Below are 18,162 nucleotides of genomic sequence, written 5' to 3' on the forward strand. Positions count from 1 at the left end.
GTACTTAATAATTTTGATTGTGACAAGGAGGGAATTATTATAAAACAGAAAAACCTGAAGGTATTCAGTACATCTTTGAGAAGAGATAGAGCAAATATTTCAGGTAATTTCTCTTTCATCAGAACTTATCAAGCTCAATAAAATCTCATTGTTTATGTTTATGATGAAAACTCTATCCCTACATAGATGCTGCCTGACCATTTAAAAAATAATAATAATTATCAGATTTTATTTCTAATTGCCTTTCTTTTTAGCTTTTCTGTGCTGAAAAATGCTTTTTACAACATGAGGCTGTAGTTGTGTTATTATTCCAATATATCACATCTGGACAATCTCAAAACCCTTTTAAGCCACAGCAATGCATGAATAAGATGGAAGAATCAGAACATGTCACAAAATTTGTTTTGTGGCAGTATCACATGAAAATATTGCTGTAAATTACATTTAAAAAATAAATTAGTGCAAAAAGAAGAGAAAGTGAGGTAGTGTCCGTGGTTCATTGTCCATTCAGAAATCTGAGGGGAAGAAGCTGTTTTTATCATTGAGTATTCATCTTCAGGCTCTTGCACCTCCTTACTGATAGTAGCAGTGTGAAGAGGGCAGGACCTGGGTGATGAGGTTCCTTGAGGATAAAGACTGGTTTCTTGAGACACCATCTCTTGTGAATGTCCTCTGTGGAGTGAAGACTGATGACCATGATGTCGCTGGCCAAGTTCACAACTCTATGTAGTCTTTTCCTCTCCTGTGCATTGGAACCTCTGTATCAGACAGTGATGCAACCAGTCAGAGTGCTCCCCATGGTACACCTTTAGAAATTTGCATGAGTCTTTGGTGACATACTAAATTTCCTCAAACGCTTTATGAAGTATATCTGCTGGTGAGTCTTCTTCGTGATTGCATCAACACGAAGGTACCAGGGATTCAGAGATTGACACCCAAAATTTTGAAGCTTTTAATTCCTTCTACTGCTGACTCCTCAATGATGACTGCTTTGTGTTCTCCTGATTTCTCCCTTCTGAAGTCCACAATCAGTTCCTTAGTTTTGCTTTTGTTGAGTGCAAGGTTGTTGTTGTGACACAACTCAACCAGCTAATCCATCTCCCTCCTTTACACTTCCTCATTGTCACCTGTGATTCTGCCTACAACCATGGTGTAATCGGCAAATTTGTAGATGGCATTTAAATTGTGCCTAACCACTTGAAGAGCCAGGTGCATTGGAATAGTGGTCCTCATGAATACAGGCTCAAGCCTGTTCCATTGAAAGTTGAGGCCTGATTATTCCAGTCCAATAAAGGCAAGAGAGGGATTTGATAAAGTAGGTCTCTTCCATCACTTCGGTTTCCCCTTCAAAACAGGTGTAAGTTGAATAACACTGAAGATCAACTGTCTTATCCAGGTTGTATGAACATTACAATGCTTGACAGTCATGTGTCGCTTACTGTCCACAATGCATTCTGTGAAATAGGATGTTATGCGATTTTGACATTGTGTGAACACCATATTATATACTTAGCAAAGCTATATGGGATAGTTTAGTGTATTTGTATTGACTAAATACCCAAGATACATGAGATACACATGTTGAGTGCGGGAAATTGTTGCATTCATTACATCCGATTACATCCGCTATGTCCCATTCTCCAATCGGGATTTCTGAACTCTATTATAACCTTATGGGGCCACGGATGTATTTTGCCTGGACGGACATTATGTGGCACATGACTGTAATTCATTTCCCAGCATTTCAACCTAGACCAGCAGCAAAAGAAATTCACCAAGACAACGATATCTTCAAAACAATAATTTTTATTAATAACATTTCTTACTTCACTCTAAATTTAACCCCACTGTGTGTGTGTGGAGCAAAACCATTACTGTTCAGGCATAATTCAGAAGTGAACATTTTAAAGTTCAGTCGCAGAAAACTTTTGACTCAGAGTCTTTAAAACCGTCATTCAAAAGTTCTCAAACTCACAAATTCTTTGTAGGTTTGTTTTCAGAGAATTGTTTCTTCATATGAATGATTTTCCTCTCTTGAATAGAGGTTTCAGAACTTGTTTTCTTCCATGGTGATCTCACAAACCCCAGCAAGGGTTATATGAAGTGGCCATGTGAAAATGGATGCAGTGAAACAGTCCTCTTTTCAAAGAGACAGCAGAAGTGGCTTTTCCTTAGCACTGATTTTGTGTATTTCTCATGATGAAGAGAATACAACATGAACAGTACCTCTCTGACTGGAGGCTACTGTATTTCTGACCTCATGTTTCTTGATACAATATTAAAACGTCTTTTTGGAGTGTCAAAATCACATGACATGACCTCATTGCTGTCTCTAAAGTTTCTTAAACCACTTCAAAAGTATGAATCATGAGCAAAGGACTGTCTGTGCAGGTCATTGAAGCAAGAACTTGCTTGTTTGAACAGTTGCCATCTCAGCAAACATTATTGTCTTCATTTCAATGAAGAATCACTTCAGTGTTTATGGCTTTTACACAGTTTCAACCAACAATGGTTTAGCAGATATTTTGACTTTCAAAATGGTTTCTGTGTGTAAAGGTCTGTGGTGCTTGTTTATTTTCCTAAAGATTAATAATACACAAGTTTGTCACACCCATATCTAGTTGGCAACTACAGTATGAATATATTTGTAGGCCAAATGCACACTCCCTATATTAACTCATTGTTGAACATCATTTAAATGTGGTTAAGACTTCAGTAATAATGCAACACGAGATGAACAGAACTTTCCTTACTGCTCATACATAATATTTGCAGATCAAGATTGCTTTGATTTCAACAGCAGTATGGTCATTGCATTTACTTAGTTCAGTAATAGCATTGCACTGAATGATACAATAATCGAAAGAATGGTGTGAAAGGCACTTTCTCCTTGAAATGATTTGCTGGTGATGAAAATGTTTTAATTCACAACTGGTTATGAGCTCAAGTTTTGTTCTTTCTGCTAAATAATGGACATTGTTACATATTTACTTTTGCATATTTGTTTGATTGTGCTAGATTTTGACATAAATTTTCCAAATCCTGATAGTTTGCTTTGCAGTTTAAAGCTATGGCATTAGTCCCCTTCTTTCTCTTATGGGTAGGGAAGAGAATCAAGGCCAGTGAGCTCATTTGCCTGAAATTTGTTAGTGGTATGGTCATGGGTGCAATTAAAACTGAATCTACCATGTACCTCATCTGCCATACATCCATGAAGACCTCACTGAAAGCATGCATGATATTTAGACACTTTAAAAAATATATTTTGAATGCTGGATTTCTGAGTTACGTTTTGCATTGTTCATCAGTAAAAGGTATTTTCTGTCTCATCGAATAGTCGCACCATTCAGTCTTAAGATTTCTGCATCATTCTCCAGATTATACTTTGCCATCACTAACAATGCAGATGCATTGCTTTGTATTTCGTTTTGGTAAAAGAAGCAAGCAATTATGGAGTGGATTTACTGAGGATGGAGGAAAGGGAGGGAGAAAGTCCTGCTTTCTGTTTCAAATCATACATTAAAATGATAGAAGATCATCTAAGGTGGAGGAACTAAAAGAATAGTGGAATTGCTCAGACTGGTTATTATCTAAAGTTATTAAATCAATGTTGCCAGCCTATGGAAGGCTACTAAAATGAATGAGGACTATAGTGAAGGAGCACAGTAAATGTTTGTGATAGCTGTTAAATAATTAGTTATATAAACTTAATATGTGGTAGGCTATTTTGTCACATAGATTAATTGAAACATAAATCCCAAAATGCATGAATATTTTGGCAAAGACAACTAGATCTACAACTTAAATAATTATTTTTTAAATTAGATCAATTTAGTTGTTTAAAATGATGAACTGTGTGAACCTCATCTTAAAATTATAAGAATTGATTATTATGTGCTACACAGAGTAATGTCAAACAATTTCTGAGAGCTTCAGTAAAGATTTGAAGTCTTTACACAATCCAAATTTTTCTCATAAAAACCTTTATGCTTAATGTTGCATCTTATATTTCTGCACTCAACTTTTATTTCATGCAACATGAACATTGAGTGGGAAAATTATAACAGCACATTGAAGTGATTAACAGAACAATATTGTTAAAATTAAACGTCATCCTGGGTCACTTTAATTTGAATCTAAATGGGTTATTGTGCAGTGACAAAAAACACATTTCTCTGGTGCCAATTTCAAAATCATCCTGCATGCTTGTGGTGTTCATTCTTTTTTGTCAAATAAACAATAAATTTTTCTGCAACCACAGAAATTGAAGACCTGTCACTTGTGATATGATCAGGATAGTGCAAAATTCAAACTTTAAAAAGACATATTTTGATGCTTTCCTTTGAGGTGTATTTCACAATTGGAACTCTGTTAACTTGATTGTGCTGCAGGAAGATGTGCAAGGTGATGAGAAAATGAAGATAAAATTACCTGCAGTGTTGACAGACCACAGACGCTTCAAAAACAGTGGACATTCTGACCCAGGTTCCAAGCTTTCTAAACAGGGTATTCAATTTTTTTTTATTTGAGAAGTATTTTATTGTTCTTGCTGGCAGCATCTCACATCACTTTATGCTTTGTTAATTAATGTGACTTTCCTGTGTTGCATTTAAAAGATAAATATCAATATTAATATTGATATCTTTTTGCTAATGACAGAAGCTGCTATTTCTTTTTGGTCTGTTAAAGTTTGGCTCAATGGGCCAAACAGTGCTAGTCTGGGCGTTAAACAATAAGAAATAATTCATTGGAAAATAATTAGAACAGTTTTCAGGATTAATGCATTTTGTTTGTAAACCTTTTTGATTAACATGACTTTATAAAATAAATATACCTGGAATAACTAAAATGAAGTTCAGTGAGTGTTCAAAAGGCAGCAACCCTAACCCTAACCCTTAAATTGTGAGGGAATAGTTTACCCTATATGTCTCTGTGATGTTGTTTACAGTGCAATGAATTGAAAACTTTCACACGTAAGTCCCCACCCATCTTGATCGATAGGATTCCAATTTAAGATTTTATCCCTTGACCTATGAAAAACTTTGAGGGTTTATAAAAAGGTGCCAAGGCATGTTTAGAATGAGTAACATGAAATTCGCAAGTGAGTATAAAATCACAGCAAAACAGAAAAAAATGAGAATATGAAAGATGTGCAAATATTAACTCACAAATATATCAATGCAGAAGAATTGATTTTGTTACGAACTTAATAATCTTTTGATTATTTTTGGAATTCAAGGGACTTTGTTAGCACTGACACAGGAACAACAATGGAAAATTAACCAAACAATGGCAAATTCAAAATAATACTTTTTCTTAATTAAACTATCAATAACATTCCTTACTTATCTATAAACTGACTTAACTCTAAAGTTAACCCCACTATGCACAAATGTAAATGTGCGTGTATAATTAAAGTCCTATTCTGAAAGGTCAGTCTTTAAAAGTTCAGCATCATTTTAGTCTTGCTTGAAGGTCTTAAATTCTCAGTTCAGAAATAATTATAAAGCACTTTTACCAGACAAGGGTTAAATGAAGTGACCACACAAAAATAGATCCAGTAGAAATCTTTCCTCTTTTCCAAAGACACAGCAAAGTGGTCTTCCTTATTTCAAAAGCCACTGACTCTGTGTTCCCCTTTTCTCAGGAGTAACACACAACACCAATTCTGGTTACTGTAACAACCCTATCTTTCACAAGGTTTCAACTCCTGTGTCACAGGGTTTTTTAACTTCTGTACTCTCCAAACTGAACTCTTCCAAAACTGAAATCAAAACTACTTAATTCAGTAATATATTTCTCAAAATCATATGACCGTTACATCATCACTGAGGTGAGTTCCAATTCTTGGAAACTAGATGACCATCAGTTTCATTTCTACCAAAATTCTGTTCCTTTTTCAAAACCATTCAATATCCATAAAAACCTCTGACCTCAGCTCTGTTAAAGAGGCTTAAGTGGCTTTGATTAAAAACAGATGGCTTCTTTCAGCAGTTCCTGAATAATTAAGACTCACTTGAAATCTATTAGCTCTGTCTGTCCAAGATGCTATGACTCCTAGAATAAACACTCTTTCTGAGCACAATGGTTCTCTATAAATGTGCTGTGACCTGTGTGTGACCCTGTTCCAACCCACAATTAACTTACTAAGAATAGGTGCAATATTTTAACTCTATAATTTACTAAGACATTTTTATAGAAGAAATATAGTTTAACATTAAAGGTTAACACAAATCTGTTATAATTTTGATGGATAGTTCATTATAATTTAAAATAATTGGTGCTCTCGAAGGAAAACAACGACCTTTTATGTTCCTTGGGGCTTTGGGGAGATGGTATTGAAGTTTATATGACTTCAATGAGACCACATCTGCAGACCTGTTGTTAGAGGGATTGTAGTAAAATGTTTTGATGTTGAGTTCTTAAGTTTAGAGCACAGATTTTTCAGAAATAATATTTATTTTGTTGGAAAAGAGATTAAGGACATGGCAGAGATATTTAACATTTCCACATATATAAATTTGCAAATAGGCTTTAAGTTTTTCTAAACAATTCCAGTTTCACCATTGACATTCTATTTCAACATTTCAACAGCTACATATCTGTTCCATTGCATTCTTATGTTATTGCCACTAATCACAATAAAGAAACGATACTCATGTTTTTATTTTATCAAGTTACAGGTCCATTTCCAATCTAACTTTTCTCTTTCATCTGCTTGAATTGCTGTTGAACCTCCCAAAAAGGTGGCCTAATTTCTTTTCAATTAATTTTCTACCTTTTAGCTCATTTCAAAGTTGCTAATTATATGTGACAAAGACACAAATTACCCATAGTCCTTTGTCCTACTCAACAACATTTGTGTCATATTTGATCATTAGACTTTCAGACAGCACCACAGCGTTATCACCATGACCACCTCAATTCAACTGTTACAGTTCCCAACTTTGCCATTGACACAGCTCAATATGATCACATCTTAACTTTTTTAGAATTGACTACAGCATTGGAGTCTTACCAAGCCTTTCTCATACAACCTTAAATAAACTTGAAATAAAATCTATCCTATAATTCTCTGACCACACACACACACACACACACACACACACACACACACACACACACACACTTTTTTAATTGGCCAAAATCAGCTAATTACTGGTACAAACCAGAATGATTAGTTTTGAGAGTAAAAGCTAAAAACTGATGTTACAGGAAAATCCACCATTTGTTTTTACAGTTCAGTTGTTGATCATTCATTTGTTCATGACTTTTAGATTGGCAAAATTGCTGTGAAAATTGCCTGAGGGCCTTCATAATATGGAGAGACTTTTAATTGTTACAATGGTGAATTTGTGATCCTGCCACATGATCCTTGTATGTTTTAGTTATCAAAACAGAATTCATTTATAACATACTGATAAAATTGAATTCCTCTAATTCACATTAATTTGCATATCATAGTCCTGCAACTTTTATTTGCATTTTGCTGTGACAAATTTTATTTGTTTTTCTCATTAGTTCTGCCACTATCTTGGAAGAAAAAGGCCTGGTCGTGGGTAAAGTATCTAGGAGAAGAAAAAGCATTAGCTGCACCCCCAAAACTGTTTAATGAGGTATTGATATTGGGATTCAGATCACTTAAATAATGGATTGACTATTCACTTTATCTAAAATATATTTTATGCTATTTATCCATTCATCTACTGATTTCCATAAAGGACTGGAGCACATTTCAGAAATGTATCACAGTTCTTGGGTATTATGTCTGCTGACCAAAGAATTGTGATTTATCTGACAATCCATAACTCAATATAATGTCTGGAGTTGCTTCTGGAATATGATCATTGGTGAGGACAATTTCCAGTTTGACATGAAATAATATTACATTTTAATATTATGTGAAATAGTAATATTTTGATGGCAAATTTGGTGTCTTTGTGTGAGGCTCTTCTCATACCAACACTAATGAAAATTGGGTGGATAGGAGCATTTGGTCATGGGGTCATGACCATCTTAAGAAGATTATAATGGAATGAAACAACAAACAATGCTAAGTGAAGGGATTAAGCAGGGAGATCTCCCTCCTCTGAACTTAAGCACCTCTGTCTCTTTTGTAGATCTCTCCATTTATTGAGTCAAATTATCCCTGTCATTTATTGCAAACCCACTGACTCCGACAGCTACCTGGACTACACATCTTCCCATCCTGTCTCTTGTAAGAACATCATACCTTTCTCCCAATTTCTATATCGTTTTCACATTCCCAACTGCTTTCCTAGAGGATGGTGAATCTATGGAATTTGCTGCCCATTGAGGCAGAGGAGGCTACTTAAGTAAATATATTTTAAGACAAAGTTGCATAGATTTTTACAAATTAAGGGAATTAATGGATATGGGGAAAATGCAGATGGGTGGAGATGAGCCAATCATCAGATCAGCGATGATCTTATTGGATGGCAGAGCAGGCTCCTATTTCTAATGAGGCCTTCTATCCAGGATGTCGGAAATGTCCTTTTCAAGAAACATTGTTTTCCCTCTGTAGCGTAGATAAAAGCTCTCGCACGACTGGAGGGAGAACAAATGTTTTTAATAGCTTTCAACAACAGGTAGGGTTCACTAGTAGGCTTCAGAGGGGTTCTGGGTTTAGACAGGAAACCAGGGTGATATATGGATAAACAGGATGGAGCTGGGAGACAGGGCCAGTCATCAATACAACACTCTCCCAATGAATCCCAGTTCACTGCATTCACCCCTTCCTGCAGAATTAAGGGTCTGTGGATGAAGAGAACATGGGATCAGAAGCAAGCAGAAGACAGAAAAATAAAGAATATACAGTACACAAACTATTTACAAATTTAGGCGGTCCGGGAGTCTGGTGATCCTGGTGGAGCGCCTTAGCACCGGGGGGGCCTTGGTCTCCTGGTACCCCTGTGATGGAGGAGTAGTGGGCTGGGGCTCCGGCTTGACAATGGAGGGGGGGTTCACTCTCCTCCTGAATCAGATCCCCTGAGGCCCTGAGTGGGGGTGGAGAGAAAGTGCTCGGTAGCTCGTGGGGCATCTGAGGCAATGGACCCTCTGTTCCAGTGGGTGCCAGGTTCCTGATAGAGACTGTGTCCTCCCTGCCATCCGGGTACTCCACATAGTTGTATATGGGATTGGCATGAAGCAGCTTCACCCTCTCCACCAGGGGGTCAGTGTTGTTTCACCTCATGTGCTTCTTAAGAAGGACCAGATCAGGACTAGTGAGCCAGGCTGGGAGTGAAGTCCCCGATGCTGACCTTCTGTCGAACGTGAACAGTAGCTTGTGAGGAGTAGCATTGGTTGCAGCACAGAATAGCGACCGAATGGAGTGGAGCATGATGGAGAGGACATCCTGCCAGCATGAGTCTGGAAGCCCTTTTTGCTGCAGGGCCAGTTTGATAGCCTTCCAGATCGTGGCGTTCTCTTTTTCAACCTGCCCGTTCCCCCAGGGTTGTAGCTGGTAGTCTTGCTGGATGCGATACCCCTCACCAGCAGGTACTGATGCAGCTCATTGCTCATGAAGGACGAGTCCCGGTCACTATGAAAATAGCCGGAATACCTGAACAAGGTGAAAATGGAGTCTAGGGCCTTCATAACCGAAGAGGTGGACGTGTCTAAGCATAGAATGGCAAACGGGAAGCGGGAGTACTCATCATGACTGAGAGAAAATAGATGTTCCCATTCGTGAAGGGGAGAGGTTCCTTAAAATCGACGCTGAGCTGATCGAAGGGCATGGCTGACTTGATCAGGTGTGCTTTTGTGGGGTGATAAAATTGCAACTGGCTCTCAGCACAGACCTGGCATGACCTGGTCATCTCCCTGACATCTTTTACCGAGTAGGACAAATTGCGGGACTTGACAAAATGAGCCATGCAGGTGACCCATGGATGGCAGAGCTCATTATGTATGGTCCACAGTTGGCTGGTGTGTACAGAAGCATAGCATCCCCTGGACAAGGCATCTGGAGAATCATTGAGAACTCCTGGCCAATATGTCATCATTGTAGCTGGAGATTTGGATCCTCCATCTAGCAATTTTGTCAATCTTGATTTTTCCCCTCTTGACATTGCTGAACATGAATGCGACAGAGCACTGGTCACTGAGAAGTGTAAATCTTCCACCAGCCAGGTAGTGCCTCCAGTGCCTTACGGCTTCTACAATGGCGAGGGCCTCCTTTTCAACTGATGGGTTCTGGAGCTCGAGGCCTTGTAACATCTGTGAAAAAAGACAACTGGGCTGCCCACTTGATTGAGAGTAGCGGCCAGGGCTACGTCTGAAGTGTTCCCTTCTACTTGGAAAAGTACATTCTTGTCCACAGCGAGTATGGCTGCTTTCGCAATGTGGCTTTGGAGGTAAATGAAAGCCGTCTGGGCTTCAACTGAGAAGGAGAAAGTAGTGGCCTTTAAGTGTGGGCGAACCATGTTGGTGTATTGAGGGATGCACTGGGTATAATATGAGAAAAACCCTGGGTGTCTCCTCAAACCCTTTGTGGTCCAAGGGAGGGGGAGCTCTAACAGGGAAAGCATCCTACCGGGATCAGGGCCAATGACGCCATTCTCCACCACATAGCTAAGGATAGCCAGTCGTGTAGTCCTGAATACTCACTTGTCAGAATTATAAGTGAGATTCAGGGCTCTCACAGCATGGAGAAAACTCTGGAGATTGGCGTCATGGTCTCCACTGTGTGGTTACAGATGGTGACGTTATTGAGGTAGGGGAAGGTAGCCTTCAACCCATACTCATCCACCATTCTGTCCATCTGCCACTGGAAGATAGACACCCCATTGGTAATTCCGAAAGGAACCCTCCAGAACTGATAGAGTCGACCGTTAGCCTCAAATGTATGTCGGTCCACGGAACGGATTGACAAGTGGTGATAGGCAGCTTTCAGGTCAATGGACGAATAGACCTGATACTGCGTGATATCATTCACCATATCTGAAATGCGAGGGAGTGGGTATGTTGTCCAGGGGTGTGTATCGGTTAATAGTTTGGCTATAGACAATTACTAGCCTGGACTTGTTTTCCCCCTTTACAACCACCACTTGCATTCTCCACAGATGGTGCTGGGCTCGATGATCCCCTCCTCCAGCAGGCATTGAGTTTCCGTCTTTATGAACTCCCTGTCTGCCACGCTGTACCTCCTGCTCTTGGTGGTGATGGGCTTACAGTCGGCAGACAGGTTTGGAAATAGAGGGTGAGGATTGATGTTTGGCGTGGAGAGGCTGAAAATTTTGAAGGCCTTCCATTCCAAACCGTTATCAGGGGGATAAGACCAGAAAACTCCAAGGTCACGTTTTTAAGGAGACACAGGAAGCACACAATTCATCCAAAATGTACAAATGAAATTTACAAAATTCCCCCCTTTGAACGTTAAATGAATATACAAAGTTTTTGTACATGTGCCGAATGGGACGCAAGGAAGATTCAATAATTAGAAGGATAAATTTTTAAGTTATACTTTCGTACAATCCGTGAGTCTATAAAACTTTCTGTGGAGCCCATGTTGTCTGTTTACCTTCACTGTTACCATAGAGTGACTGAGCTGGTGAGGTCTGTTCTGGTCGAGGACCAGTGATGCCAGTTCACCGGAGATGCTTGTTCCTCACTCGAGTGGCCCCCTCCATCCTGAATTGACCTGTGCAAGTAATATGGCCACCCTCCTTCCTCCTCCACTGATAATGGCACCACAATTGAATTCGCGCCATGGTAAGATGGCTGCTGAGCCCTTTTGTGCTGTTTCTGAAGGCGGTGGGTTGCACAGCAGTCTATCTCAGGCAAGTTCAGGGCAGACGGCTTAGGGCTGGAATTGGATCCAGGAGTGGTGCATGCTGTGGACTTTCCCAGGCCTCCCTTCACGCAACAGACCCTCGTCCCTTCTTTCTGCAGCTGGAGCATGACGAGTCTTTAGAGGGGCAACAGGCTCAGGGGTGCTGACCTTTTCTGCAGAAAAAGCAATCCCTGGCACGGGAAGCAGCAGCCGTAAAGAGCGGAGGCAGCCATAGCGGGAGCAGCCGGTCCTTGGAGGTGCTCACCTGAGACCACTAGTTCTCTGTCTACGAGATTGTCATTTTCGAGCATGGCCTGTTTCAGTGATTTGGCTAGCTCAAAATGACTAGCAAGATCCTTCTTTTCTGACTCAAATAGTCGCTGCCTCATATACCACGAGCAGACACCTGTGACCAGAGCGTCCCGAATTTGCTCATCCTCTCCGACGCGGCTCAAAGCCGCTTCATATTTGCACTATTTAGCAAGCATCTGCAGATCTAGCATGTAACTGTTGACTGACTCTCCAGGCCGTTGGAGACATAGAGTGACTCAGTTCCTCGCTAGGACCTCGTTTGGGGCCTTCATGTAGCGAGTCTTCAGCACCTCGATATCGAGTTCTTATGTCTGGCAGTCTCTGATGACTGTGTACCCATTCGTTCCTACCCTGGAGATGAGTGCCAACCTCCAGAATTCGACTGAGTGGAAGACGTCCCTAGTCGCGTTCAGGTAGGCCTGGAAGCAGCCGCATCGGGGACTGGGGGTCTATTAACAACATACTCAGTTTGAGTCATACCTCCATCCTTGTTTTGAAAGCTAATAAAATTGAAGCATAGATAAAAGCTCTCACATGACTGGAGGGAGAACTAACCCTTTTATTAGCTTTCAACAATGCGTAGGGTTCACTAGTAGGCTTCAGAGGGGTTCTGGGTTTAGGCTGGAAACCAGAGTTATATATGGGTAAATGGGGGTAGAGCCGGGAGTTGGGGCCAGTCATCAATACAGCACTCTCCCAGTGAATCCCAGTTCACTGCACCCTCCTTTCTACAAATGTTTTCATTGTATCTTGTTACATGTGGCAATAAACTTGAACTGTCACTGATAAAGCTTTTTCCCGCATCTCCACATTTCACGCACTTCTGCTCTCATCCTGCCTTCACTAGACAGAAAAGGATAGAGTTCCATTGGTTCTAACTTTCCACCCCACTGGCCTCTGCATCCAGCACATCAATCACTGAAGTTTCCACCAAATTCAAAGTGATTTCACTGCTAGTAACATCTTTCCCCCATCCGTTTTTACAGGACCACTCTCCCCAAGACTCATGGTTACCAGCTATCAGTTTGTTTAGTGAAACACAAATGCTGCAGAAGCTGAAATTTTGAGCAAACAATAGGAATGTGGAGGGAGTTAAACAAGAAAATCTATCGACGCTGTTTTTGTAATTTACACAAAATTGCTAGAGAAACTCAGCAAGTCTCGCAGTGTTCGTTATTTAGCAATGATAAAGATACATGTCGTTTTTGGCCTGAGCCCTTCATCACAGTATCAGCAAATTGCAGGCTGGCATCTGATTGGGGGAGGGGTGGGAGAGGATACAGGCCTATTAGCTAGAGGTGGATATGGGAGGGAGGGCACAAGAAAAAAAGCTGAGAAGTGATGGGGGGAGAAGATAGTTTTCTGAATGGAGTGGGAAGTGAGTGGAGAGCTGAAGAAGAGGAGACAGAGGGATGGGGAAGAGAGGAGAGACCTAACAGAAATTGGTGAAGTCCATGTTAATAGCATCCTTTTAGAGAGTGCCCAGATGAAATATCAGGTGTTGATCTTCTGATGTATGGGTGGTCTTGGTTTGGCAGTGAATGAAGTCATGGGCAGACATGTCAGAGTGGGAATGGGGCACAGAATTAAAATGGGTGGCTACAGTGAGATCCCCGTCATTGCTGCAGACAGAGTGAGGGTGCTCAGCAAACAGATCTCCTAATTTGTGTCCAGTTTCTCTGATGTAGAGAAGGCCACAATGGTAGCAGCCAATTGAGATGACCCCCGCAGATTCACAAGTGAAGTGCTGTTTCATTTGAAAGGACTCTTTGGGGTCCTGAATGGTGGTGAGGCAGGAGGTGTGAATGGAAGATTTACACTTCCAGCGGTCGCAGGGGTAGGTACTGAGGGGGCAATTAGTGGAAAGAGATGAGTGGATGAATGAGTCACAGAGGGATTGGTCCCTGTGGAAGGTGGAGAGGAAGTAGAGGAGAGGATGTGTCTGGTGGTGGGATCACATAGTAAGTGACGGAAATGGTGGAGGATAGATAATATGTTAGGTGCAGAAGCTGGTGGGGTGGTAGGTGAGGGGAATCTTGTCCTTGTTACATATGGAGGCAGAGGGAGCCAGGGCAGATGCCTGGGAATGGAGGATATGCAGGTAAGGGCTGAGTTGATAATGGTAGAGGGGCCAAGTTTTTTGAAGGAGATCATCCCAGATGATCTGGAATGGAAGACCTCATCCTGGGAGAAGATGTGACAGAGACAGAAGGAAAGAATCCTTGCAGGGGATAGGGTCTGAAGAAGTGTAGTTGAGGTAACTGTGGGAGTTGGTAGGTTTGTAGAAAATTTGTCTCCCAAGATGGTGTCAGAGAGATTAAGAAAGGGGAGAGTGTCACCAAAGAAGGACCAAGTTTATATGAGGTTAGGGTGAAAGTTAGCAGCAAAGTGGATAATGTTGATAAGCTCAACATGGGCGCATGAGGCAGCACAAATGTAGTCATCAATGTAGTGGAGGAAGAGTTGAGCCTTTCCTGTGTAGGCATGTAGCATGGATTGCTCTATAAAGCCAACAGGCATAGATGGGACCCATGTGTGGACCCAGCGGGTCATTGACCATTTCCAACCTTGGTTGCAGTCTGAAATGCTGAGTCCTTCCAGTTTCGCATTTCAGTGACTTTCCCTATTCCCTCACAGACGTGTCTGACTTATGCCTCATCCATTGCCAGGATGAGGCTAAACATAAACTTGAGGAACAACATTTCTGTCTGGGTAGCTTAACACCCAATGGTGTGAATGATGAATCTTCCTATTTCAGGTAATTAACACTCACAGTTGGTTGCACTTTCTGTCCTTTACCTATTATCAAACTAATTTTTCTCTCAACTCCCAGTGGCTCTCCATTTATCCTACACTGGCCTCTCCTTAGCTCTTCTCTACCCCTCTCTTTGCTTGAATATCTTCCCGTTGCTTCCTCATCTTGATAAAAGATCATGACTCATCGTATATACTGTCCATTTCTGTCCATGAATGCTGCATCTGTCCTGCTCTGTCCCTCTAGCTTCTCATTATTTGCTTGATTCTGGCATCTGCAGTTCCTGTGTCTCCATTAAAGAAAGAGGCTTTTGCTACTTTTTTGCTGTATTTTTAGGAATATACTGCCCCAATTTGCTCTGTGCATTAGCTGATTTTGTGTTTTCTGTTGTGTGGCTATGTTTATTTTTGTGCCCTTCTCCTTTTCATTATAGTTCTTTCACTTTGATTTGAGACCTGTAGCAACCATCAGCAGGGTATACTAAATTAGTTTTCAAATTGGGGTCACTGGGAATGTGGAAAATCTAGTTTGCATGCACCAGGTTCCAGATATAGCAAGTGATAATGAGCAGATAAGCTATTGATTTCAGGATATATTTTGACCTGGGCCTCAGAGAGAGCTCCCTTTCCCGTCTTGATGTATTGTTATGAAAGAACTTGCACAAGCAGGCCTGCAGTGCTTTGGTTTATTATCCCAAATACAATATATTTTTTCTGTAACCATTTTATCAATATGCACTGAGAATGTCAATTCAAATTAAATGATGAAGTCACAGGAATGGAAATTGATTGTGACTTATTTGTAATTTAGATATGAGAATATATAAGTCACATATATAATCAAGTAAATTTAGTATTATTGGGATTGTATTATATAGGGAGAAAATCCAGTCTTTGGACCAAAACTTTCAACACTGTCAATAGCCATAAAAGACAACTAAATATGTAAAAACTCTCAAAGCCATTCAAACCAATTTTCTCTACACATGAGCTGAGTTTTGTTTTGCAGTTGTGTTTTTTTTATATCTTCCTTATTGGCATTCCTTTGCATTGTGGCCCTTGCATTTAAATTTGAAACTTAACTTTTATAGAAGTTTACAGTAATCTCCCTGCAACATGCTCTAAATAGAAAGATCAGTAATTTACATAATCTCTCAGCATTACTTGTCATTTTCACTGATTTACACACATAATTAGCCAGGACCTTTTGTTCCTCAACACTCTTCAGAAGTATGCATTTAAGTCTGCAACATATTTATTGGTAATACTTAATTAACCTCTTTATTAACTTCATCTTCCAATTCTGCCAGCCTGTCTTCTGGTCTGTTATAATCCTTCCCACTATGACAACACTTTTGTGCTTTGAATCAAATTCTAATTTAGAAATGTTATCCTGTACACCACTATTTAGGAATCAATATATATTACAAAAAACTTTTGCCCATCTTTGATGCTTGGATTGCACCATATACTATATATCTCTAGTTGAAAACAAGTGTTTATTAAAATGTTGTACTTTCAGTCGTTAAATCAATTTCTTCTTCATGTTGGCATTAATTTAATGGCTTAAGACTTGGTCAAACTGCTTCTAAAAATTCACATAGGTGACATCTGGTGCTCTCTTCATCGGTTTCTATTATCTCATCAAAATCCAATGAAGTTAGTCAAATGTGATTTGCCCTTGAATTTGTTTATTAATTTACATTTCTGAAGGTACCTATTTCCCATCCTATTTGTTGTGTTTAAAAGTTTCTCCACCACTAGGGTTAAATTAAAATCAATTATTGCAGATACAGTCTATCTGTAATGAAAGCAGAAAATATTATAAATACCCAGCAGGTCATGCAGCATTTGATGAGTGAGAAACAACCAATGTTGCAGGTGAGTGACCTTAATTAAAAGGTTTCTCCTCAACAGTGATTTCAATGTATGCACATGAGGAAGGAAGAAAGGAAGCTACTTTTGATTGTGTTGGAATGGTCAAGATTAGAGTTTAAAGAGAGCATCAGCAGAGGAATGGATGAAATAGAAGTGGACAAGTAATCTTACTGGTAAGCAAAGGTTGTGAAAGGCTCACCTGGCATCAAAACAGTCTGATTCAAGGAGAGAATTGAAGGAGTGGCCATTGGAATGGAGGATTTATCAAGACTCAGGGTGAAGGGCTCATCTCAATATTTAAAGGGGAATTTCATGAGATTATTACAAGAAAAAGAGGACCTGAATTATAAAGAGAGGTTAGATAGGCTAGGATTTTTCTCCTGCAATGTCGGAGGGTTAGGGGGGACTTTGAAAAGGTTGATAAGATCATGATGGCAGAGATAAGGTAGAAGTCATAGCTATCTTCTCAGGATAGGGGAATCTAAAACTAAAGAGCATAGATTTAAGGTGGGAAGGGAAAGAGTTAAGAGGACTCTGATTGGCACCGACTTCATTCAAAGGAATATGGATTTATGGAATGAGCTGCCAGAGGAAGTGATAGAAGCAAGGACAATGATAGCATTCAAAAGACATTAAGACAGGTACATGCATGGAAAGGTTTGGAGGGATAGGTGTTGAACATAGGAAAATTGGATGAACTTGTTGTTGAAATCTATGGCTCTGTGACTCTAACTTTGTTACTACCATGTGGTATGTAATGTGTGACTTTACTAGTAGATATTGAGGTAGAAAACTATCAGTCATTAAGTTATGGAAAAAAATAGTACCAATTGAGAAAGGAAAGGAACAAAGGGAGAGAGTGGTTAGACCAGGGAGAGAGTGTACAAGCTTAAGCTATCAAGGGTTGCTTTCTTGGGAATGGCGTAATGATGGAGATTTGAATAGGATGGAGATGGTTCTTGAAGATAGAAAACATTTTAAAGAATCATCAAACATAAGGGCAAGGAGAGAAATAAAGTTGTCAGTAGTTGAATGAATTTTAGGAACAAAGGTGGTTCATGTACAGAAAAAAAAAATCAATGGATATACAGGAGAAAGAAGAAAAGGTTATGATTTTTAGGGTTAAAGCAAGGTCAAGTGTAATGCTACTGATATATCGATCAGTTTTACACCCAACATATTGAAAGCAAAAATATCATTCCTTTTTGAATAAGAATGTAATATTATAGCTCAATAACTTTTTTTAAAATCATTGGCTCTCCAAAGCAAATCATTGTTTATTTTAACATAAAAAGGATGATCATCATTTGTCATTTCACATTACTGTGACCTAAAAACTCACAGCTGAAAACTTCTCTTCCGATTTGCATTCCCAGATGATTTTCCATTAATCATTCTTGCAGTTTCCAAAGCAACCAGCAGTC

At 39.8% G+C, this 18,162-nt stretch overlaps 1 protein-coding gene and 1 long non-coding RNA gene across 16 annotated transcripts in view; one reads left to right on the forward strand and one right to left on the reverse strand.

The window, feature by feature from the left end:
• Positions 1-18,162, forward strand: part of LOC138755330 (lethal(3)malignant brain tumor-like protein 4) — a 291,580-nt gene that overhangs the window by 87,598 nt on the left and 185,820 nt on the right. For all 13 annotated transcript variants that reach the window (XR_011352200.1, XR_011352201.1, XM_069921114.1 and 10 more), the window contains 2 exons: positions 4,392-4,506; positions 7,522-7,616. Coding sequence is in view for 11 of the 13 variants with exons in the window: in XM_069921114.1 (XP_069777215.1) it covers positions 4,392-4,506; positions 7,522-7,616 (210 nt within the window). In the remaining 2 variants the exon portion in view is untranslated. The remainder of the gene's footprint in view (positions 1-4,391; positions 4,507-7,521; positions 7,617-18,162) is intronic.
• LOC138755332 (uncharacterized) overlaps positions 1-18,162 on the reverse strand; it is a 121,752-nt gene that overhangs the window by 53,140 nt on the left and 50,450 nt on the right. The window lies entirely within an intron of this gene.

This window comes from Narcine bancroftii, chromosome 2, assembly GCF_036971445.1.
Source record: "Narcine bancroftii isolate sNarBan1 chromosome 2, sNarBan1.hap1, whole genome shotgun sequence".
In the NCBI taxonomy this organism is placed as follows: domain Eukaryota; kingdom Metazoa; phylum Chordata; class Chondrichthyes; order Torpediniformes; family Narcinidae; genus Narcine; species Narcine bancroftii.